This window comes from Candoia aspera, chromosome 1 (assembly GCF_035149785.1).
Source record: "Candoia aspera isolate rCanAsp1 chromosome 1, rCanAsp1.hap2, whole genome shotgun sequence".
NCBI classification, from domain to species: Eukaryota; Metazoa; Chordata; class Lepidosauria; order Squamata; family Boidae; genus Candoia; species Candoia aspera.
The window spans coordinates 22,552,652-22,576,734 of NC_086153.1; the positions used below are offsets into that span (position 1 = coordinate 22,552,652).

A 24,083-nucleotide genomic window follows, 5' to 3' on the forward strand; every position below is an offset into this window, starting at 1 on the left:
TCCAAGTATGTCTGATCTTGGCTGAAAAAAACAGATCCAGAACTAAAAGCTGGTTTGAATCTCTCCAGTCAAGATCCTGGGGAGTGGAGAAATACTGGGTTCAGCAGTCAAGGTGAACATTTACATGGACGTCCATGGGGAGATAACATCAATGACACTTTTGCATAAATTTGTGTCATGATGTAAAATATGTAATTTGCATGTGGCTGAGTGTGGCTGGATGGTTTATTCTGAGTTTGATTCACATAACATTGTCACGTAAGCCATGGTTTACAATTCACAATGGCCGAATTCATGTGCCAAGCCAAGCAAGCCACATTAAGATCTGGCTCGGCATGTGACTGGTCGAGGTAGGCATTGCAGAATACAGTGTCAGTGAAGGGGGAGGCCTGGGAGCATTTTTTAAGGCAGGAATTATTGATGCTTTTCACACCCATGGGCCAGTTTCAGCCTCCTCTGTCTGGCACCTTATCTCCAGAGAAACTTAGCTTGCACCAGCATTTCCCTGCATTTTTGTTTTCTTCTCTAGGCAGAAGGCAAATTTCCAGCTTCATGGGTTTCCACAGTCTCCTTTCTGTGCCTTTGGTTTCTGTTTAGTCAGTTGATGGCTCAAGGGATCAGAAAAGAACGGGCAGTGAGATGGATGCCAACCAAGATTTCTGTTGTCAGGCAGGTATTTTTCTGAAACATCCGTGCGTATAACTTTCCTGTAGGGCATCCCAATTTTGGTGTGCAGTGGTTCAGGCTTCACACATACAACTAGGACTTTTCTTTCTATGTTGTGCCACTGATAGAGATTTCCACGATCAAGGCCATCTGCAGGGCAGGGAGTAAAACCATGACCTTGCCCAGTATCCAGCAGGTCTGGCCTGGATCCTTTGCCGGATCTGAAAGAATCAAGAAACATCTTCTTTGGATTCCCTTCCGTGCGTGCGTAAGAGCATTTGTGGCCAAGAGCAACCAAATTGACCAGAGGCTTTTAGCACCTCCACAACAGGAATACTTCAACCTTTTAGGCTTTTTAAATTAGGAAAAATAAAACCCTCAGTTAGTTGGGGGCATAACAAAGGGCTATACAATGATGCCTGGCAAGAAGTAGATAAAGTTTTTTTCTTTTGTATAATCAAGGGTGATACCTAAATTAGGCAACAACCAGTTTTCTTCTTCCCCTCCTCGTTTGCAAGGAACCTCAGTACTACCTAAGAGAGAGTGTGTGTGTGTGTACACCACCCACACCTCCTTAAACCATTCTCTTTCTCCTACCCACCCCGGCCTGGAGCACCTGGGAGACCAGGATAATATGCAGCTGTTTTAAGGAGTTATCCTACACACTTTGAAGCACCTTTTAACCTTGAAATCTAAGTGCTGCATAGCCCTCTTAAAACATCCTGTTAATTTCCATCAATTCTGCACTGCTTTAAAAAAAAGTATCTGCAGTCAACCCAGATCTCCCTAAATGCCACTTAGGCTCTTTGTGCAAATGAGTTATAGAATCACAGGAAAAGGTTCACCAAATGAAAATTCTTAGAAGAGACTGTTGTCTCCTGCGTCTGTTCTCAAATGGGGGTTGAGTTATGGAAGGTGTGGGAGTGATGCTTTGTGTTGTGAGAAACTTGTCTGCAAAGCTGCTTTAGGTCAGGTCAGTTCCCTGGTTCATGTCAGCCAGCATTGTCTCTGCTGATCGTTCACAGCGCTCTAGAATGTCAGGCAGAGAAATCTTAACTGATCCTTTTAGATGGAATTCAGTGATTGAATTTGGGTCCTTCTGTATGCAAAACAGCCACCTTGACCCTGCTACTTGAGAGCCTTTCACTGGAGATGTCAGGCTCCTTCTGCGGACAAAGCCAGTGTGCTCTCTCTTGCTAAGTGGTGGCTGTTCCCCTTGGCAGCCTGATCCTCGTCCTGTTTGCCACTGCTTGTTTCCCACGCCACCGAGCTCTGCGTAGCCAAGGCCTTGGCCAGATCCTTTCCCCCTTACAACAGGAATTAGTTCGTTGACGAGATTAAAGCACGCTCTTTCCCCTTTAAGTAGCAGCCTTGTTGGGGGCAAGTAGAAAATGTTTGTCGTGGGAAACCAGTTCTTAACTCCCTACCTGGTCACAGGACTCTTGCTCTGAGACTTCTGTTGGAATGCACTGGATAGCTTTTATGAAGTCCTTGTTGATAAGCAGCCCACTGGACCCTTTTAAAAATAGCTGTTCTATTTTTCTTTAAGAGTTCATGTAACCTTTATTTCAAGGGGAGTTGAACACTAGTAAGGTCAAACTCCCTCCCTCCCAATTCTCTGTCATTTTGTTGGGGTAAAGATTTATGGAGTCCTTGGTGCTCCCTGAGCTTGGTTATTTGTTTGCAGAAGTTTTGTTGCCTGTCTGCAAGCAAACAACCAAGCTCAGAGAGCACCAAGGACTCCACAGTTCAACCCTGAGCTAGAGATATTCTCCTGTATTGATACCACATGTGTAAAGATTTATGTTTTCTAAAGTGCAACTTTGACAGTGCAATCTGATGTGTATCAACTCAGAACTAAGTCTTCAAAGTTTGGTGTGATTTACTCTCAGGAGAGTGTTACAGACATGTAATCTTGAAGGAGAAAGCAGGGAAATAGATGAAAAACAAAAATAGATGTTAGGAATGATAGTATCCATAAATGGTTTTTAAAATGGCCTTTTATTTAAACAGCCACTGCAGAGGAGGCATCACCTCCTTTGTGGAGAAGGTGTGTGTGGTTGTGGTTTTGTTAGGGTGCCACTGATTTGAACATGCATGGATGTCATCTAAAAACCAAGCTTGCAATTAATCTTTCTGTGACAAACCTAATGATCAAAACAAGCCCAGTAAAGATCAGAACAAACAAAGTGTACTTCATCTTCATTTAAAGATGCCCACTGCATTCTGTGTATTGGTTTTGATACTCAGAAGTTCATGGAAGGCCTTTACCACGGCTGGGATTTTGTTTAATTGAAAGCAGTGAAAGATTGTGTCATGTCTCCCAGAACGAGGCAGTTTCTTCCCTTTCCTCAACTCATGCAAACTATCACTAGTGTTGGGTTAGTTGCTAGCAGATGTGTGCAATTATCATTATTGGGCTTGGGGTTTTTAAAGAAAAAGATCTGGGAAAAAAAACTCTTTCCATTGTTTCTGTTCTGCTGGAATTTGCCTGCCTGCCTTGCTTGGAGGCAGCATCATGAAAATGGTGGGTGCTTTATCGGGGCCTCCTCTTTCTTTCTTGCTCCTCCAGGAAAAATTGAGGACACAGAGCCTGCTTGGGTGACCCCCCCTGCAGTTCCCCATGAGAACCATCTGTCCTCTTGCTAGCCTTGAATGCAAGTGGCGGCCCTTATGCAACTCTTTTTCAGTTGGGCACAATAGAGGAGTTATCGGAAAGCAGATATTGGCACAATTTGCTCCTCTTCTCTGTGGAATCTAGCTGGCTATTAAGGCTGGGAAGGCTGGCCAGTTTTCTTGCCCTTTGCTGTGTCATGTGTCCATCTGGGAGAACAGACGTTGGGATGAGTCAAAGTGTGCATTGTTCTCTCTGGATCTTTGTGAATTGTGGCAGGTTGGGAGCTGGCTGGCTTTTTGCAGGCTCCCTCCTTGGTCTCGGACAATGCTGTGCTGAAATCTGCCTTGCAATTTCTCAGGATTTTTTTTTCTTTCTTCAGCTGCAAAAGAGGTTTTTGTTTTTCTGCCTTATTCTCAATAGACTTGAGAATGGAGGTCTTGGTGCTGTCTGAGCTTGGTGGTTTGTTTGCAGATGTTTTGCCAAATTGGCTTTGATGCTGGAAGCTAAAGGATAACAGAAGTAATTGGGTATGGAGCAAGCCTTCCTGTTCTGGCCTTCATTCTTACTTCATGAATAGTAAAGAAACAGCATTTGTGTACAGTCCATTTATTGATTTCTACTTCATTAGCCACTAAGAATTCAAAGTGAAAAATAAAACTCTTGATAAAAAGGAAACAGCTAATCCTGCTCAATAGGTTGGACATCGTTTCCAACTGCCATCATTCCCAGACAGCAAAGCTGAACTACAAAATGACACTCAAACAGGCGGTTTGGCAGAGTTGCAAACTGAAATCAGCAGATTCCTTTTAAAACAAATTATCCAAAAGGGGCATGGACTCTGTAGTCCTCCAGATATTGCTGAATTACAGTTCTTGACAGCTTCGCCCAGTGTGGCCAATAGTCAGGGATGCAACGTTGGGAAGATCTAGGGCTCTGCAGGGTGTTCTAGCCAATCATTGGAACGAGAAGGTCTCCAGCACTTGTCTGATGATGATTAACAAGAAGTTGCCTTTGGCAAGGAGTTCGAGTCTCAGTGTTGCAGCTAGAACGTCCCATCTCTCTTACATGTGCTGTATAGCTTTTAATGCTTTCTCTAGGAGAAATACAGAAGTTCAAGTTCCTACTTTTAAGAAGAAAAATCAAAACAATGAGGTGTATTCCCTGGTGCACAGCATTTGAACTCAGTTGTTTAATGGACTAATATGGCTCTCCTATTTTTTTTTTCCTTTTTTTCCTTTTTGCAGGAATCTGGATTTCCTTCTTCTGAGAAAATGATCCCCCCTCTGTTGCTGTCATTGCTGGGAATCTTGGTTTCTTTGCAAGGGGGCCATTGTCTCCTTCCTCCTAGTGAGCTTCAGCGTGAGTACCTGCCTGTTAATCAGAAACGATGGCTTTTTTTCTGGTTGGCAAAGAATTTGTGGATTTGAACTGCAGCCAGTTGTGGGCTTTTTTGAGAAATGGGGGAGGGGGGATTAGTGGATGTGCTGGAATGGGCTCTTGTGTATATGATTTCTGCATCTGCAAAAGATGCCAAAACACTGTCTGGTGAACCACAGGAGGCCCATACTTGCAAAAAGAGAAAAACTGCTGGCAGCACTTAAAAAGACACTATTTCAGAACCAGCCAGCTGGGTCATGAAGTCACTTCCCAGAAGAGTGACTCACAGCAGTTTGTGGCTAGTTTGGGGGACGTTAATGCTGCCTTGTCATGTCATGTTGTTTTGACCATGTTGCTAAATTATGCAAGAGGCTTGCAGACAAGTATGTTCCTCCAGAGGGAGGGAAGGAAATGTTTGCAATGCCTTTTGGAAAGATCCAGAGTGTTTAGGAGAAGCAAATGGAAGAAGCAGAGGTGGCTCTGATTCAATGAACTTGAATAGCTTTTTTTTTTTTTTAGCTCAGGAATATGCCTTACATTGAATGATAAGAAAAAAACAGTGCTATATAGCGGCTACAGCCAAAGTATCAATTTTATGTCTGTGTCTAAGGCCACGTTCTTCAAAATTGGGAGCTATCTAGTGGCCACAGTTGAATAATACTAATAATAATTTATATGCTGCCCAACTCCCAATGACTCTGAAGAGAGGTATGTGTGATGGGGGAGGAGGTATAAACACTGTGGGTGGAAAGACCTATTCTCCCTCTGACTTATCCTGTTAAATTTTCTGATATTCTCTTCTGTGGGCACTTCCGTATTGCCCCTCTCCCCATCTCCCTGCCCAGCCCCTTAAATCAGTTTGAAGATGATCTGCAATGGGCTTCACTTCTGCCAACCTTGGAATGTGAGAACAGGAACAAAAATCATGATCCTGCCCTGAGTTGTTGGGTGTCCTGGAGAAACACAAATTCTCCCATTTCTTTTCCATGCCAAAGGGGAGAAAAAGAAAGAGCTTCCACGCCTTTCTGCTCACATCCATTTCCTTACTTAGGTCATGCCAATGTCTGTTGTAGGCAAAAAAATTAAAATAAAAGTCCCAGCAGTTTGTATGAGAGGAGCTAAACAAAGTATAAAGGCACCTTTTAGGCCCATGCACTAGATGGGTTTGATGAATTTCAGACAAAGAACTTATTTTTCTACATCTTTAAATATACCTGTAGCTGAGCAGAGAAGAATTGGGCTCAGCCCTTGAACACTGCTATCTTGTGGGATGTGGAGATCCAGAGCTGTTTTTTAACTAGCATGGATTTCTCATGTAACAGTGCCATCTGGCATGGCTGTTGGCTGGGGTGATGGAAGTTGTAGTCTGATGTATCTGGAGGGCACTAGGTTGGGGAAGGCTGGTGTGGATTATCAACCTTTTGGGAAATCCAGAAGCAAATCCCTCCTTAACTCTTTCGACCTTGTGGGCCTCTCTCTCTATAAGCTGATCAGTGTAAAACAATTGAAAGGATATAGGGCTGGTGTTTGTGGAAAGCTGTGGTTGTTTCTCTGTGGTGGGGCTCAAGAAAACAGGCAGAGGAATAATGTGTTTATTATAACTCATATCCTGTAAGAATGAGAAAAAAGGGAAGAAGAAATGTGCATCAGTATAGTCCATTCATTTTCCAGATGAGCAAGTGGAAATACTGATTTTGTGCTTTTCTATTTTTCCCATGCTTCTACTTTCTCTTGCTACATTTGGTCAGGGGCATACTTAATGCTTCCTGCCAGAAAGCTGTCCCATACCAGTTGGTAACCAATGTCCAAGGCCTGGCTGCTCCTCTGCTCCAACTCTGAAGGGTCCCTTGAAACTTCTTCCATTTCTCTGTAATCTCTTAATTTGAAATGTTCTCCATTTTCTCAGTCTCTAGCTTGCACCGTCTGGCAGGATCGTGTGTGGAAGATCTGGGTATCATTCTGTGTTCTCAGATGACAGAAGGCTGTTCACTTGTCTTTCATTGCTTATTGTTGGGCAATTTAAAAAGATAGAAGTAATACATTTTCTAATAATGCAGCACGAAGTCATTCCTCAGCACTGTTGTGGTGGAAAGGGGAGAAAAAAGAGACAAAAGCCTTATTCATAGAATTGTAGAATGGAGGGGTCAGAAGGGACCTTAAAGATCATCTAGTGCAGTCTGCTGTTCAGTGCAGGAATCAACTCTGCTCCAACATCCAGTGAAGGAGAGTCCACCACTTCCTGAAGCTGTCTTTTCCATGATTGAACATATCTACCATTAGGACTTTTTTTCCTGATGTCCAGGCAAAATTTGCTTCCATGTATTTAAATCCATTGTTTCTTGCCATGTCTTCTGGAACATCTCTGAAGAATTGTTCCCTGTCTTCTACATGATAAAAGATACTACAGATCTTGCACATTACTAAAGACAGCTATCCTATCTCATACAGTCTTTGCTTATTCAGAAACCAGGAGACTGTGAGTTCTAGTCCTGCCTTAGGCGTGAAAGCTGGCTGGGTGACCTTGGGCCAGTCACTCTCTCTCAGCCCAACTCACCTCACAGGGATGTTGTTGTGGGGAAAATAGGAGGAGAAAGGAGTAATAGGTATGTTTGCCACCTTGAGTTTATAAAAATAATAGATAGAAAATAAACAAATAAAATATATATCTACTACCTCCAACCATACCTCATACATTTCTCTTCCCAGACTCCTTTTAATTTGGTTGTTGTCCTTTGGATGTACTCCAGTTTGTCAAAGCCCCTCCTAAAATGAGTTGCCCAGAACTAGATCCAATATTCTAAGTGCAATCTGACCAATGCAAAATAGAAAGGAACAATGACTTCTCTTGTCCCTGGCGCTGTAATAAATGTTTGTCTAATCAATGAGTTGAAGGGAGAGAAGCAAAGAAGAACAATGCTTTTGATCATGATTGCTGTGGATTCTGGGAGTTGCAGTGGCAATGGATCTGGAGGGCACCACTTCGGGGAAGGCTACTCCAGCTGTGATATTTCTGGAATGAATTTTCAATATAGTTCCCCAAAACAATGATGTCTGATTTGCAAACAATCAAAATAGGACAGATTTCTGTAGGTTACCTCCAACACCATGTATCAGAACGGTGTATCTGCCTCCCTCATCTGTCTGGAATTATTTTTTCCTTGGGGAAGGGAAATGATATTGAAATGTCAAATTCTTGTTTGGCTTGTTGGAGAACAAATTCTGGAATTTCTGCGGGGAATTTTCAAGCAATTTTCCCATGAGGGAAACCATGAGAGCAAATGCTCCAGGGCAGAAGAGAATAAGACATATTTCAGTCTGGATATAATAAGAAATATTTCAGCCCTGTTACTGCAGGGCTAACAGTCTGGATTCTTAATATCCAGACTGTTAGCCCTGCAGTAAGAAAGCTCCTCCTGAGAACTAGTGTGAATCTGCTTGCTTGTTCTGGTCCTGCCCTCTTGAGTCAAAGAAAATAAGCCCACTCTTTCTTCTCTTTGACAACCCTTTGGGTATTTAAAGACTGCTATCATATCTCCCCTCAGTTGTCTTTTCTGTAGGCTAACCATACCGACGTTTTAATCCTCATAGGGCTTGGTTTCTAAACCCTTTGCCATCTTGACGGTCTTCCTGTGAACTTGCTACATTTCCCTCTCTTCCTTGAACTGCGAACTAGAGATACCCCAGACCCTACCTATCCCTCTTTGTTAGATATGGATGGTCCTGGCTCGTGTACATTGCATTTTAATATGGAGTTTGCTTATAGTAGTAAAAGGTAAAGGTTTCTTTTGACATTAAGTCCAGTCGTGTCCGACTCTAGGGGGCGGTGCTCATCTCTGTTTCAAAGCCGAAGAGCCGGCGTTTGTCCGTAGACACTTCCGTGGTCATGTGGCCGGCATGACCAAACGGAACGCTGTTACCTGCCCGCCGAAGCGGTACCTATTAATCTACTCACATTGGCATGTTTTTGAACTGCTAGGTTGGCAGGAGCTGGGACTAGCAACGGGAGCTCACCCCGCCACGCGGATTTGAACTGCCGACCTTCTGATCGGCAAGCTCAGCAGCTCAGCAGTTTAACCCGCAGCGCCACCGCGTCCCTATTTGCTTATAGTACATGGGTCATATCAGAGATTCAGTGCAACGTACAGGTTACGTATGTAAATTGTTGGGTAACATACATTCCCTTATAGGTAGATTTAAAAGTCCATGCTTTCTCCAGGCTTGAGTCACCCAGGAACGAAGGGCTGTAAAGAACCACTTTCCCTGGTAAGCTCATGGTTTCTATGAAATGTTCTCCATTTTATTTTAAAAAGTACCTGAAAAGTTCCTTCTATGTAAGAATACTGTGCACCATGAAAGAGCATATCAGAATGGTGCTGATCTGTCCTTCCAACTCTTTTCTTTTCCCTCCCACAGAAATGTCTGCAAAAGGAAGCCAGTACATTGACAAAGAGCTGGAGAATGCCATCAATGGAGTCCGACAAATGAAGCTACTGATGGAGCAGACGAGCAATGACCACCAGGATATCTTGAATAACTTGGAAGACATAAAGAAGAAGAAGGAGGTCTGTGGGCATCAGGGCTTTCTGTGATCCGTGATTCCCTCAGTTGGACTGAAAGTCTTGTGTCTTTACTATTCAAAAAGGGGCAAGGGAGTTTCTTCTTCTCACCAGCCTAACCTAGAGTCTCAAGTTCTTGTCCATGACCTACTAGCTTGCAACTCCCATAGGCTTTGGATACATTTTTCAGTGTGGAGTAGCACTTTTGCTATGCCTGAAGTGACTAGCTCAGCCTTCTCCAGCCGACTGTCCCCAGGGGATGACTGCAATTTAAGCTGGAGCTACAGTTATCTGGTGGGCACCAAGCTGGGAACGATTAGACAACCCTCTTGAGCAGTGTTTCTCAACCTTGGCAACTTTAAGATGTGTGGACTTCAACTCCCAGAATTCCCAGCCAGGAAGGCCACACATCTTAAAGTTGCCAAGGTTGAGAAACACTGCTCTTGAGCCATCATGCTTATAAGAAAAAGTGGTAGTGGGGAGGCTATGCAGCTAGCCCCACCCTCTGACGTAGTGTGCACCAAGTAGTTTCTTCCCCTTTGCTTGTGCATTCATTGTTTACACAGTGGGGCTGTGTTCACACACAACACATTTAACTTGATTTAACCTGTTTTCTGAGTATGTACACTACATTGAAATATCAACTAGCCAAATGGGCTTGGTTCACATGGCACTCCAAAGGTAACCACAAAAAGCTAACCAAGTTTAGCATGTTACATTGAAAAAGTTGAAAAGTCTTTAAACAACCTTGTTAAGTGCATTGTGTGAGCCCAGCCAGTATATGGATGCCAGGGGGAGGGACTGCTTTGTGTGCTTGACATTGGAAGCAGAGTTCCATAAGGTGTCCCTCTTCCCCTGTTGCTTATACTTAAAACACTTGAATAGAGCTCTTGTGAGGGCTTGTCAGAGGGCGGATAAGAATAGGGACCTGGCCAGACACACATGAGGCCAGGATGTTAATTAAACATCACTATTTACAATGGATTACAGTAAAATACTGCTGTTGGTTTCATATACAGCAGTGTTTCTCAACCTTGGCAACTTTAAGATATGTGGACTTCAACTCCCAGACCTGCTGGCTGGGGAATTCTGGCTGGGGAATTCTGGGAGTTGAAATCCACATATCTTAAAGTTACCACGGTTGAGAAACACTGATATACAGTGTCTTGATTTTAGCCTAAATGAGCACACAGGTGAATAAGCTTAACTTAAGAAAACAATCTTGCATGCATTTATCAAGCCTCTTATCAAAAAGTTTCAGGTGTGTGCACTTTCACCTCCTCTGTTTATCTAATTGCATGTTTTGGAATGCTAACTTCTGCCTTGCTTTCCCTTCCAACAGGGACAAGCCTTGCAGTACCCAAAGGGGTGGGGTGGGGTGGAGTGGAGAAGAAGAGAACACACTGAGAGTTCCCTTCTATCCCAAACCCTCATGCAAAGCCTTCCCCAGCGCTTGACCTGAGCTCTGCAGTGGCATTCCGTCCGAGGCTGCCTTGTTCCATGGTCGTCTTCTCCTGGTGTTGACTTGGTTCTGCCAAGACAGTGTCTTCTCCCAGTTGTTTCTCGTGGAATCCTCACTGGTTCACTGCACTGTCCCCCAATCCTTCCCTGGCTCTGTGCTCATGGATCCTCTTGGTCCTCTGCTCCTCTCACCATCAGCATCTCCTGTGGACCCTCAAAGATAACCCCCTCTCCGCTGCCTACTTGCTCTGGCGCTTCTCTTATATACTGTGTCTCCAAAAGCATATGTGGCAGGGTGCAAATGCTCCAAGGAGTTAGGATTTTTTTTCTCTAAGCACCTTGAGCCTTGCACCTAACTCTTTTAACTGAAGAAACTCACCTGCTCCTTCCATCTGCTCTTAATGTCTTGGCCTTTCTTCCTTTTCCGCTGCCTTCCATTCCAGCTTTAGTTCTTTTTGTCTTGCTTGTTGGCCCTTTTGGAAAGGCCCAATGACCCTGTTCCCTCTGCAGGAGGCTCTTCTCCTGGCGAAGGATATGGAGAAGCAACTGAATGAACAGGAAGTGTGCAATGACACTATGTTGGCCCTCTGGGAGGAATGCAAGCCGTGCCTGAAGCAGACCTGCATGAAGTTTTATACCCGGACGTGCCACAGCGGTGCTGGGCTGGTTGGCAGGCAGGTGAGTGAGCCATATGATGTGGCTTGCTTGGCCTTGAACTTCTGGGTAACTGCATTTTGGGGATTCAGGTGAGCCTTGAAACCCTCAAGGTGCTAATTGGGCTGAACCTTATGGCTGAGTGTCACAGGATACAAAATTAAAATCTCGGTAAGTGAGACTCACAGGGAGGTATGCAACTTCTCTTGACTGAAGGGCCACACCACGTTCAAGACTGCACTCCACATAAGGCAAATATTAAGTCTGTTTGGGAGGTTGGAGTTCAGGGTTTTTAAGGAGTGAAATACATGCCTTAAAAGATCTCAAGATCATCCAAAATGTAAAGAAGTTTGACACCCCCTGCTCTATGGGTACTTAGGCCACAAAGGGGACACTGGCAAGAGCCAAAGTATACAACCATCAAAGCAATTGTACAACCAGCTGAATAGGAAACAAAACACCTCTAGATCAAATAAACTGTTTCCCCTCTCAAATAATGGCACAGACTCAGCTTCTCCGCTCTCCAAATTCTCCTGAATGAACCTGATCACATTCTGAAGTGATTGCAAAGCCACATTCTTCATTCCCTTTGTTGGCAGGGGGCTATGGATCAGATCATCAAGTACTGAGCTGAATGCACAGGAGAGAAACAGGCAGGAGGAGGACTCTCTTAAATTATCTGAGTTAAGCTTTATCCAACCTGATCCTGTTGGGGGGCTGGGGGGTTGCATTACAATTCCCACTAATTGTACTGCTTTGGGATAATAGAACTTTGGGCACCAGCTTAAGGAATGCTGATCTAGAATTTTAAAGGTCAACTTAAATTGATTCTGGAAATGAATGGATAACAAATGGTAGGGTGAATAGGATGGAATCATGGATGTCTCTGGGCTTAAGGGCATGGTGTTATGACCTGTGGAAGCTTTACAGATAGTTCTGGCAGTGCTTCCCTCTTGGTTAGCTTGTGAATTATTACCATACTCCTTTTCTGGGCACTGAACTGTTTCTTACCCAATTACAGTAGCCAGCAGGCTTCCAACTGGAGTGCTCTTTTTGTGTTTTTTCTTTCAGCTGGAAGAGTTCCTGAACCACTCTTCCCCCTTCTCCATCTGGGTGAATGGGGAGCGCATTGACTCCTTGATGGACATGGATGAAGAACAGGGCCGGAAGCTGGATGACCTCGAGGAGCGCTACAGTCTGGTGGAAGATGGTGTGGATGACCTCTTCCAAGAGAGCACTCAGGCCTATGGGCAGCTGTCCCCCTTCTTCCAGTCGCCATTTGGTGGTTTCCAGGATGCCTTCTGGGCCCCCATCCGCAGCATCCGTATCCCGTTTACCCATTCCCGTATTGCCAGGAACGTGCACTCCTTCCCCCACTTCCCCAGCTATTACCGCCCACATCAAGATTTCCACCAGCTTTTCCAACCGTTCTATGAGATGACCCAACGTCTCTTTGAGGGAGCTCGGAAAGCTTTGGACCGCCCAGGTCTAGAAGGAATCCCTGCGTTTTCTTTCGAGCATTTCCCAACAGGTAAGGTGAGATTCTGGGCTGCAGATCGAGCCTTGCCACTGGGGCTCTTTCAGACACGTGTATTTGCCTGCCTAGCTGCTCCAGTTATACACAGGGAAAAAAAGCTTTACTGGGCGTAAAAAGGGGAGACCTAGATTCTGATTTCTGCTGGTGCCTAGCATATTCCCAAGGGCTGGAGAAATACTTGCTTGGTTCATATTCATGGTAAGCCGTTGTTTGGTAATAGCCTTAGGCTCACTTTCTGTGTCTTCTGTGACAAACTCTAATTTGGCAATTTGCTTGTAATGATTAACCAAGGGCTCTACTTTGCTTTCCCCATCCCCCTAATTTCCAGTATGGAAAGTAAGGTCCCTCTAACCTCGCCACTGCTTTTGCTGCTCAGACTGGCAAGAGCAGTTTGATTGTCTTCATTCTGCCAACTCAGAAATGCTGAAAGGGTGTGAAAATCACTACCCTACCCTGAGCTGTCACAGGTTCTGCAGCAATAGCAACAACAAAAAATGCCCCCACTCCATGCTAAAATGAAGTAAAATAAATTATGGGCACCTCCAAATCCTTGTCTTGCTGTTTACAAAAAATATTCCATGATTCCGGTTTTCTTCCTGGGGGGAACTGAAAAGCCATCAAGCCTCTTTCCTCTTGATGGACCTGTTGCAACCTGAGAAGCAACATGAGGCAGGAGTTTCTATAACGGGTTGCCAAGAACCTCCACAGGCCTGCAGCATCTCAAATGCTCAGGTAAATGGAAAAATGGTAGATCAGTAAAGCCCAGACTTATTCTAAAAAATACCAGGAGGAAAAATAGTAACCTTTGCTCTGCGAAGCAAAGATCTTAACCACTTTGCTATTTCAGCAATGCTGGTAAAGGGAGGAACAGAAATGATTAGAAAGCATTGTAGAAGGAAGGGATTTTTTAAGCTGCTTATTGTGCCTGCAGATATCTGCCTTTTGATACTTTTAACCTCGTAACATAAATTTAACTGTGCGTGTGCATGCATATATGCATAAAAGTATATATGTCCGGGAAGACCCACCCACAGGATGGAAGGTGAATAGGAACAAAGCAGCAGGGGATACGGTACCCAGCAGTACACACACAGGGCAGTCCTCTCCCCTTTTTCTTTTTTTAAACAACCCACAAAACAAATAGCGATAATTCCAGCTAGAATTTTTGAGGCAGTGCCTGACACTCCTGGAATATAGAGACTAACAGAAATACTTTTTTTTCAGTTGTGCCACAGGTTCTACATGATGTGTATATTTTTATACATAGCAGAGAGAATTGTGTATGTTGGCCCCCATGTGTAAATCATGCTCTGTGAAATGAAGGGTATGGCTCACATGTGGAGGAACGCTGTGAACTTGGGGTATATATAAACTGTAGAATTAAGGTCCTTCCACAGGTCTACATGGCTGGCTGGGGAATTCTGGGATTTGAAGTCTACACATCTTAAAGTTGCTGAGGTTGAGAAACACTGCTCTAAACTGCCCTTTGCTTGCTTGAAAAGATACTTGGACCTGAATTTAAAATCTACTGTAATGCCTGCACTAAAAATAATCTAGAACTCAAAAGTATCCAAATTCAGTCCAAAGGGTATATTTTAAAAGGTGAATGGTGTGATGCTGCTTCCAAATTTCAGGTCTCAGGTATTTCTTGGCTTTATTAAGAATGTCAGCTTGTGACTTAATACATCTGGCAAAACTGGGGTCTGTTGTGATATCCTTTATCGTTCTTTCTGTTAGCAACTCCTGGTCACAATGACAACCGAATGGTGTGCCGTGAGATCCGTCGCAATTCTGCTGGCTGCCTGAAAATGAAGGAAAAATGTGAGAAATGCCAGGCAATCCTGGCTGTAGGTAAGTTGTAAGAGGCTAAGATGGAAATGTTCTGCAGCTGACAACCATGGTTTTACGGGATCAATTATTAAAGGCAACCTGTTGTACAAAACAGGAAAGGCTAGGATTTTCTTGTGAACAGTTCTGATAGTTTTCAATGCCCCTTTTACTTAGGTGGAAATCAAATCTTACGGCTTGTGTATCTTTAATTTCTCACACAAAATTGGTACAAAATAGAATCTCCAATGTTTGGAGGCTTGCTACTGAATTTCAGTGTGTTTTTGGCTGGGTTGCAAAAAAGTAAAAAATGTTGCAGGTACCCACCCATCTCTAGGCTATTGAAAAAAGAGCTTGTCTTAGATACAGGTTGCTAATGACTTTGTTTCCTTTTGCCAACATGACTTTTTGGCTGTGTTCATGTAACACCCTTACAGATAGTCCTCAACTTATGTCCATTTGTTTAGCAACCATTTGAAGTTAAGGTGGTGCTGAAAAAAGTGACTTATTACTGCTTCTTGTTCTTACGACCATTACAGCATCCCTGCAGTCACATGATCAAATTTTGGGTGCTTGGCAACCGGCATGTACTTATCACAGTTGCAGCATTCCAGGGTCATGTGATCGCCATTTGTAACCTTCCCAACTGGCTTCCAACAAGCAAAGTCAATGGGGGAAGCTGGATTCATTTAACAACTGCAGCAAAAAAGGTTGTAAGATTGGGCATGATTCACTTAACAACTGCCTCACTTAGTGACAAGTGCCAGTCCCAATTGTGGTCGTAAGTCGAGGACTACCTGTATTCTGGTTATTGAATTAATTCATACCCTGGATTTGTGGAATACCCTGAATTGTAAACTAACTAAATGGGGTGGATTCACACAATATGTGTCCTGACTACCAGGAAACACACTGAGACAATGTTGTTGTTTATTCGTTTAGTCGCTTCCGACTCTTCGTGACTTCATGGACCAGCCCACGCCAGAGCTTCCTGTCGGTCGTCAACACCCCCAGCTCCCCCAGGGACGAGTCCGTCACCTCTAGAATATCATCCATCCATCTTGCCCTTGGTCGGCCCCTCTTCCTTTTGCCTTCCACTCTCCCTAGCATCAGCATCTTCTCCAGGGTGTCCTGTCTTCTCATTATGTGGCCAAAGTATTTCAGTTTTGCCTTTAATATCATTCCCTCAAGTGAGCAGTCTGGCTTGATTTCCTGGAGGATGGACTGGTTGGATCTTCTTGCAGTCCAAGGCACTCTCAGAATTTTCCTCCAACACCACAGTTCAAAAGCATTGATCTTCCTTCGCTCAGCCTTCCTTATGGTCCAGCTCTCGCAGCCATATGTTACTACAGGGAACACCATTGCTTTAACTATGCGGGCCTTTGTTGTCAGTGTGATGTCTCTGCTCTTAACTATTTTATCGAGATTTGTCATTGCTCTTCTTCCAAGGATTAAGCGTCTTCTGATTTCCTGACTGCAGTCAGCATCTGCAGTAATCTTTGCGCCTAGGAATACAAAGTCTTTCACTGCTTCTACATTTTCTCCCTCTATTTGCCAGTTATCAATCAAGCTGGTTGCCATAATCTTGGTTTTTTTGAGGTTTAGCTGCAAACCAGCTTTTGCACTTTCTTCTTTCACCTTCATCATAAGGCTCCTCAGTTCCTCTTCACTTTCAGCCATCAAAGTGGTATCATCTGCATATCTGAGATTGTTAATGTTTCTTCCAGAGATTTTAACTCCAGCCTTGGATTCCTCAAGGCCAGCTTGTCGCATGATGTGTTCTGCATACAAGTTGAATAGGTAGGGTGAGAGTATACAGCCCTGCCGTACTCCTTTCCCAATCTTAAACCAGTCTGTTGTTCCGTGGTCTGTTCTTACTGTTGCTACTTGGTCGTTATACAGATTCTTCAGGAGGCATACAAGATGACTTGGTATCCCCATACCACTAAGGACTTGCCACAATTTGTTATGGTCCACACAGTCAAAGGCTTTAGAATAGTCAATAAAACAGAAATAGATGTTTTTCTGAAACTCCCTGGCTTTTTCCATTATCCAGCGGATATTGGCAATTTGGTCCCTAGTTCCTCTGCCTTTTCTAAACCCAGCTTGTACATCTGGCAATTCTCGCTCCATGAACTGCTGAAGTCTACCTTGCAGGATCTTGAGCATTACCTTACTGGCATGTGAAATGAGTGCCACTGTTCGATAGTTTGAACATTCTTTAGTGTTTCCCTTTTTTGGTATGGGGATATAAGTTGATTTTTTCCAGTCTGATGGCCATTCTTGTGTTTTCCAAATTTGCTGGCATATAGCATGCATTACCTTGACAGCATCATCTTGCAAGATTTTGAACAGTTCAGCTGGGATGCCGTCGTCTCCTGTTGCCTTGTTATTAGCAATGCTTCTTAAGGCCCACTCAACCTCACTCTTCAGGATGTCTGGCTCTAGCTCACCGACCACACTGTCAAAGCTATCCCCGATATTGTTATCCTTCCTATACAGGTCTTCCGTATATTCTTGCCACCTTTTCTTGATCTCTTCTTCTTCTGTTAGGTCCTTGCCATCTTTGTTTTTGATCATACCCATTTTTGCCTGGAATTTACCTCCAATGTTTCTAATTTTCTGGAAGAGGTCTCTTGTCCTTCCTATTCTATTGTCTTCTTCCACTTCTGCGCATTGCTTGTTTAAAAATAATTCCTTATCTCTTCTGGCTAACCTCTGGAATTTTGCATTTAATTGGGCATATCTCCCCCTATCACTGTTGCCTTTTGCTTTCCTTCTTTCTTGGGCTACTTCTAGTGTCTCAGCAGACAGCCATTTTGCCTTCTTGGTTTTCTCTTTCTTTGGGATGTATTTTGTTGCCGCCTCCTGAACAATGCTGCCAACTTCTGTCCAGAGTTCTTCCGGGACCCTATCTACTAAGTCCAGTCCCTTAAATCTATTCTTCACCTCCACTGCATATTCCTTAGGAATATTAGTGAGCTCATATCTAGCTGATCTGTGGGTCTTCCCTAATCTCTTTAGTCTGATCCTAAATTGTGCAAGAAGAAGTTCGTGATCTGAACTACAGTCAGCTCCAGGCCTTGTTTTTACCGACTGTACAGATGTCCGCCACCTTTGGCTGCAAAGGATGTAATCAATCTGATTTCGGTGTTGTCCATCTGGTGAAGTCCATGTATAAAGCCGTCTCTTAGGTTGTTGGAAGAGAGTGTTTGTTATGCAGAGTGAATTGTCTTGGCAAAATTCTATCAGCCTGCGTCCTGCTTCGTTTTGTTCTCCCAGGCCATACTTACCTGTAATTCGAGGTGTCATTTGACTGCCCACCTTAGCATTCCAGTCTCCTGTGATGAAAATAACATCTCTTTTAGGCGTGTTGTCCAGTAGGTGCTGCAGATCCTCATAGAACTGCTCTACTTCAGCTTCTTCAGCATTTGTGGTTGGGGCGTATATTTGGATCACTGTGATGTTAGATGGCTTGCCCTGAATTCGAATTGAGATCATTCTGTCGTTTTTTGGGTTGTATCCGAGCACTGCTTTAGCCACTTTACTATTAATTATGAAGGCTACTCCATTTCTTCTGTGGTCCTCTTGTCCGCAGTAGTAGATCTGGTGGTCATTTGATGTGAAGTGGCCCATTCCAGTCCATTTCAGTTCACTGACGCCCAAAATGTCTATCTTTAATCTTGACATCTCACCAATAACCACATCCAATTTGCCCTGGCTCATAGATCTTACATTCCAGGTTCCGATGGTGTGTTGATCCTTAGAACATCGGATTCGCCGTTCACCACCAGCACCGTCGGCCGCTAGCCGTCCTTTCGGCTTTGAGCTAGCTGCGTCATCACGTCTGGGGCTAGTTGAGCTCATCCTCTGTTCCTCCCCAGTAGCATTTTGACCATCTTCCGACCTGGGGGTCTCATCTTCCGATGGTATACCGACATATCTCTGGTTGTACTGATCCATTTAGTTTTCACGGCAAGAATACTGAGGTGGGTTGCCATTACCTTCCCCAGGGATCGCATTTAGTCTGACCTCTCTGTCATGACCTTCCCGTCTTGGGTGGCCCTTCACGGTTTAGCTCATGGCATCATTGAGGTGCTCAAGCTCCAGCACCACGACAAGGTAACGATCCTTTGCTGAAGCTGAGACAATGACTTGGTCTCTAATATTTATTACTAGTACTAAACAAGAATCCTAACAAACTGAGGAAGCGTGGGAAAAACCCAGCCATATAAACCCCAAAGGTTAAGGCGGTCCCGATCTGTGTCTCTTTGAATGGCTGAACAGTTCCTCAGTGCTACGCATGCGCTTGACAGTCTGGGTGGGAGCCCCCTGCTCGCCATCCTTACTCATGACAATATGCTAAATGACATGAAAATTAACCAGACTTAAAATGAACAAAATTTAATATGAATACAGCTACCTGGTTTGTAACTGATTTAGTTAAATATAGAGTGTGAATAGAGCTTTTCTATTATGATGATGCCATTTTTTAAGATATACCCAAACTAGATTTATTAGCTTGTAGTTGAAAATAGATTTATAATGACTTCATGAAGTGTTCGCAATGGATACAGCATTTGAATGCCATTGATGCCTGATTTTAGACGACAAATGTGTGCATACAGACACAGAAATATTGGGGCCAGGGACACAGTTTAAGTAACACCGGCATTAGGTAGAGCTGTGGAAGGAAGGATCCTTCCGTCCATCCATCTGTCCATTAGAGTCGGGAGCTGCAATGGGTTTGGGGTACTCTGCTGAGGATTGGGGCACTTTAGTTCTTGGTTGGACTTTTGGCTCTGGCATCGAAAAATGAGAGTGTTTTCTGACAGGTCTGCAAGGATAGGCTTTGGTCTATGTCACAGCAGGGGAAGCACATAGCCATGTTGACTGACCTTAAAAAGCTAAGCCAGATCAGGCCTGCTTTGCCCTTGGATGGCAGATCACCTGGAGATCCCAGAACTGAGAAGTCAAAGGAACATCGTGGAAGAAGGCAGTGGCAAAACCACCTCTATACCGTTGCAGAAAAAAACCCCTATGTGGCCTGTCCATAATGTCACACGAGGAAGTCTTCACTTTTCTCTTAGTTGGATTTGTGATCCCTTTTGTTCTCTACCTTCTTCCAACTCCATACAGATTGCTCCCAGATGGACCCAGATCAGGGGAAATACAAGGAACGCTTTGAAGATGCTCTGCGATTGGCCGAACGATTTACCCGTAGATACGATGAAATCCTCAAGGCGTTCCAGGAAGAAATGCTCAACACCACCGCTATCCTGGATCAGCTCAACCGGCAGTTTGGTTGGGTATCTCAGCTAGCCAACGCCACTCGGAATGACAGTCTTCTGAAGGTTATCACGGTCAGTTATTGACTGCATTTGCCTCACTTGCTTAATTTGATTACCGAATTAGCCCTTTTACTGGTTTTACAAGGTCCATTAAATCATAAAGTAGCCAAATAGCTGGGTGCACACAAACTAAGCTACAAACATTTTAACTAAAGTTAACATATTGTGTGAACATAGCCACTAAGTCTTCAACCTGCCTGTTTTAAGTATGTTTGTTTAGCTATTACATACATTGATATGATGCCTATTTGCTGATTCTAGGCAGCTTCCAATAGCATGGTAAAAACATCACTCGGTTAGTATCAGAAATCCATAGATCCTCCAACTCTCCCCCTCTAAGCGGTTGCCTCCCATTAGATGATAGCTTCTTCTACCTTGAAGGTTTGCTGGAAGAGAATAGTTTTCATTGCCTTCCAAAATGACAGCAGGGAGGAGGCCATCCTAATCCCAGGGATTGTGTCCTAACAACCAGGAAACACACTGAGACAAGGAACTGGTCTCTAATATTTATTGCTGGTACTTAACAGGAATCCTAACAAACTGAAGAAGCGTGGGGAAAACCCAGACATATAACCCCCAAGGGTTAAGGCGGTCCCGATCTGTGTCTCTTTGAATGGCTGAACAGTTCCTCAGTGCTACGCATGCGCTTGACAGTCTGGATGGGAGCCCCCTGCTCGCCATCCTTACTCATGACAGATTGGGGGCAGGTTATTCCAGAATGGGGACTGCTGCTGAGAAGGCTTGCTTCTGAGCATCCTCCCCTCTAACCCCTTGGGGCATTCTCAGTATACATCCTTGGCCAAGGTGTAATGGATGGGCAGATTTTACCTGCCTGAATCAGCATGTTTTATAGTGTTAACATTATAGAGGAGCAATAATTCTGGATTTGAATGGAGGAGTTCCAGCTTCATTCCTCAGCAACTCCAATGGAAATAGGGATACAGGAGAGCAGGTCTGGGAAAAGTTACAGGAGAGGGAAGCTTCAAGCAGAGTAGACAGAACAGGCTGGGTGGACAAATGGCCTTATTCATCACAGAGGCAGCTCAGCTGTCATAGGCAAACATGCCAGTGGTTTAAGACACTGGATGGAGGCCCAGAGACATAGGTTCAAGTCCACCTTCAGCCATGAGGTTCACTGGATGATTTGGGGCCCAGCACTCACTCTCAGTTTATCTCGCAGGCATATTATTCTAGGGAAAAATTGGATGAGGATGTGCCGTGTATGCCACTTTTGGAGGACATGCAGACATGAAATTTAATGAACAAATGAATCAACTAAATAAATAAATAGAAAAGGAAGCAAAAACTTTAGCATGCATAATTCAGCCTCAGATAAGAACGGCATTATTTTCCAGTTGCAAATAAAAGGAAACCAAGTTATATTATTGCAGGGGTGTAGAGAGGGACATCTTGGATTGCAGGATTGTTTCAATAGTTTTAAAGATTGCTGGCTCGCCCAAAGAAGCTGATGAATTCTGCTCAAACAGAAAGAGAGGAAATGGATTTATATACCCCTCTACTTGTTCTGTTTTGTGTTCATGGGCTGGTGTGGGTGGTTGGTGGAAATCAAAGCTTTCTTCCTTTAGAAACAGAACTGACTTTTGGATAGGTTCAGGCCCTGCTAATGCTTGGTCTTCCTCTTTCAAGGTGATGGCTAAATCTTCCAATCCAGAAGACCCATCCAAATCTCCTGACACTCAGGTGACTGTCCAACTCTTTGATTCTGAACCCATCTCCCTGATTGTGCCAGGAGATATCACTAGGAACGATGACAGATTCATGGATCTGGTGGCCCGGGAGGCCCTGCGCGATTACAAGGGCAATGAAGTGTAAGTGTGGGGCCGGGGAGCTGGTTGTGGGTTGGAACTGGATAGTCTCTTGAGTTCAGCTAAATGGAGAACATCATCATCTATTTAAGTTTGTTGCTCTAATACAGTTTCCTTTATGGCTGGACTTATATGAAGTGGGCTATACCACTTCAGACTGCAACAGCAGAGTTCATTGGCTTGTTTTCTTGAGAGAACCATCTTGGGATATTTAGTGGAAATATAGCAGAAATGAAGAAGTGCCACCCATTGCTCCACAAATTTTTTTCCTAATGCTTTATCTTACATTTGGCAATGAGTAACCAAAGGCCAAACACATTTTCTGTGAGGGACAGATGAAGTAGGGAGGAGAGGATTGACCAACTTAAGTCTCCCATAATTGTTTTTGTCCATATTTAAGTTTTATTTAAATATTCACTGTCAGTGGCCAATTGAAAATTGGAACCCCAGTACATTTGCAGGTCTTGAGGCCATGAAAAGCTGAAGTATCCTAAAACATCATTCATATGAAGGAAGTCCATGGGAAGCTCATGGGAACTTTTTTGGATAAGGATGTTTCTAGACCATTTTATTTAAGAAAATAATATTAGGGTCTATAAGAAGAGATGGTCAGTTCCAGCCTCCTCTTTCTCAATGTTCAGCTTGCAGATTTTGTGTTAAATTAGAAATAGGTTGACTTTTTACCCATGAAGATTAAATATGTGTGCATTTGGGGTGAGACAAAGAGACAATATTTCTAGATCTCCAAAATGAAGACTGTTTTGGGGAGCAACTGTGGATTTATACTAAGTGGCAACTAGGCTGTAGTGTTATACAGGTAGTCCTCATTTAATGACTGCAGTTGGGATGGGTAACTCCGTCACTAAGCAATGTGGTTGTTAAGCGTACATGTGACCGTGCCAGACTTATGACATTAGTTCTGCTGTGGTTGTTAAGCGAATCACCAGTGGTTGTTAAGCGCAACATCACATGACTGCGACTTACTGGTTTCCACTGACTTTGCTTGTCGGAAGCCAGCTGTGAAGCTTGCAAATGGCAACTGTGTGACCGCAGGGATGCTGCAACGACCACAAGTTTGAGGACTAGTCATAAAGTTACTTTTTCAGTGCCACTGTTAAGTTTGAACAGTCACTAAATGGGGCAGTCATTAACTGAGGACTCCCTGTACTGTATGAGCGCTGCTGAACTGATTGGTAACCATGGAGCCATTTTTAATACACACACACACAGACATATATAAATAAAAATAAAAATAAATAATGGAGCCATTTTTAATACATATACTATATAATTTTATAAGTCTCCCATCATTCTTTCTCTCACGCGTACGCTGTTATTCCACGGACTGTCCTAGCACTCAGCAACAACTTTTGGTTCTGGAATCATACACTGTTTTTTCCCCAACAGAGAGTAACTCTGCCTGCATCCTGGGACTCAGGCCATGACAAGGGAGAGCGAGAGAAGCCATGGCCCCTTCGGCCTTCCCGCCCTTCTGCCTCAGTGCTCTCACAGTGCTGCAAGGGAGCATCGCCCACCAAGCCCCACCGGTCCGCCTTTGTAGTTTACACTGTACCGCCTGCCCTGTTTTTGCTGCTGGGTCATTACTGATGCGCAAAATGAAATAAAAGATTCTAGGCCCAATGCTTGAAAAAGTGCTTTGTGGATTGAGTGAGAGAGAAGAAATGGGACTTGGATTTGGGGAAGAGGGCACAAGAAGCTTCATGCACTGGGGCAACGGGTTCCAAGGGTGAACTGTGTGAACGCTTGGCCAGGATGTCTGAGGCAAAGGCCCACCATCTGCTAACCCTCTTCCCTGTCTTTCCCACAGCAACTTGGGAGATGCACACTAGAACACAATACAGAGCTATGTATGTATGTATGTATGTATGTATGTATGTATGTATGTATTAAACAAATTTATATGGCTGCCCAACTCTCACACAGGGACTCCGGGTGGCTTACAAAATTAAAATCCACAATATAAAAAGCCCCCACCCCCCGTGGCGGCTACGACACAATCAAATCTGCCACTTGATCGGCTCCATCTCAACCCGGGCTCCCCGGGCCTGCTGACGGAACCACGTCTGTAGGGCCTTTTGGGAAAGCATCAAGGTGGGGGCCAATCTCATTTCCAGGGGAATGATGTTCCACAGGGAGGGAGCCACTATGGAGAAGGCCCTTTTTCGTGGTCCCAGTAGATGAACTTCCCTC

General features: G+C 44.1%; 1 protein-coding gene across 1 annotated transcript; it reads left to right on the top strand.

Moving 5' to 3' along the window:
- Positions 1 to 4,503: 4,503 nt before the first annotated feature.
- On the top strand, positions 4,504 to 23,513 carry CLU (clusterin). The gene is made up of 8 exons (XM_063300299.1): positions 4,504 to 4,642; positions 9,074 to 9,222; positions 11,188 to 11,355; positions 12,403 to 12,862; positions 14,606 to 14,719; positions 19,835 to 20,058; positions 21,694 to 21,875; positions 23,280 to 23,513. Exons 1-8 carry the CDS (start codon positions 4,555 to 4,557, stop codon positions 23,284 to 23,286), a joined length of 1,392 nt encoding a protein of 463 aa, XP_063156369.1. The 5' UTR covers positions 4,504 to 4,554; the 3' UTR covers positions 23,287 to 23,513.
- The last annotated feature ends 570 nt before the right edge of the window (positions 23,514 to 24,083 follow it).

What these genes read in the sequence shown, in the direction of transcription:
- CLU (XM_063300299.1), top strand. Translation starts at nt 4,555, where the DNA reads ATGATCCCCCCTCTGTTGCTGTCATTGCTGGGAATCTTGGTTTCTTTG. An exon ending in TCCTCCTAGTGAGCTTCAGC is followed by an intron (nt 4,643 to 9,073) that starts GTGAGTACCTGC and finishes TCCCTCCCACAG; the next exon opens with AAATGTCTGCAAAAGGAAGC. An exon ending in ACATAAAGAAGAAGAAGGAG is followed by an intron (nt 9,223 to 11,187) that starts GTCTGTGGGCAT and finishes TTCCCTCTGCAG; the next exon opens with GAGGCTCTTCTCCTGGCGAA.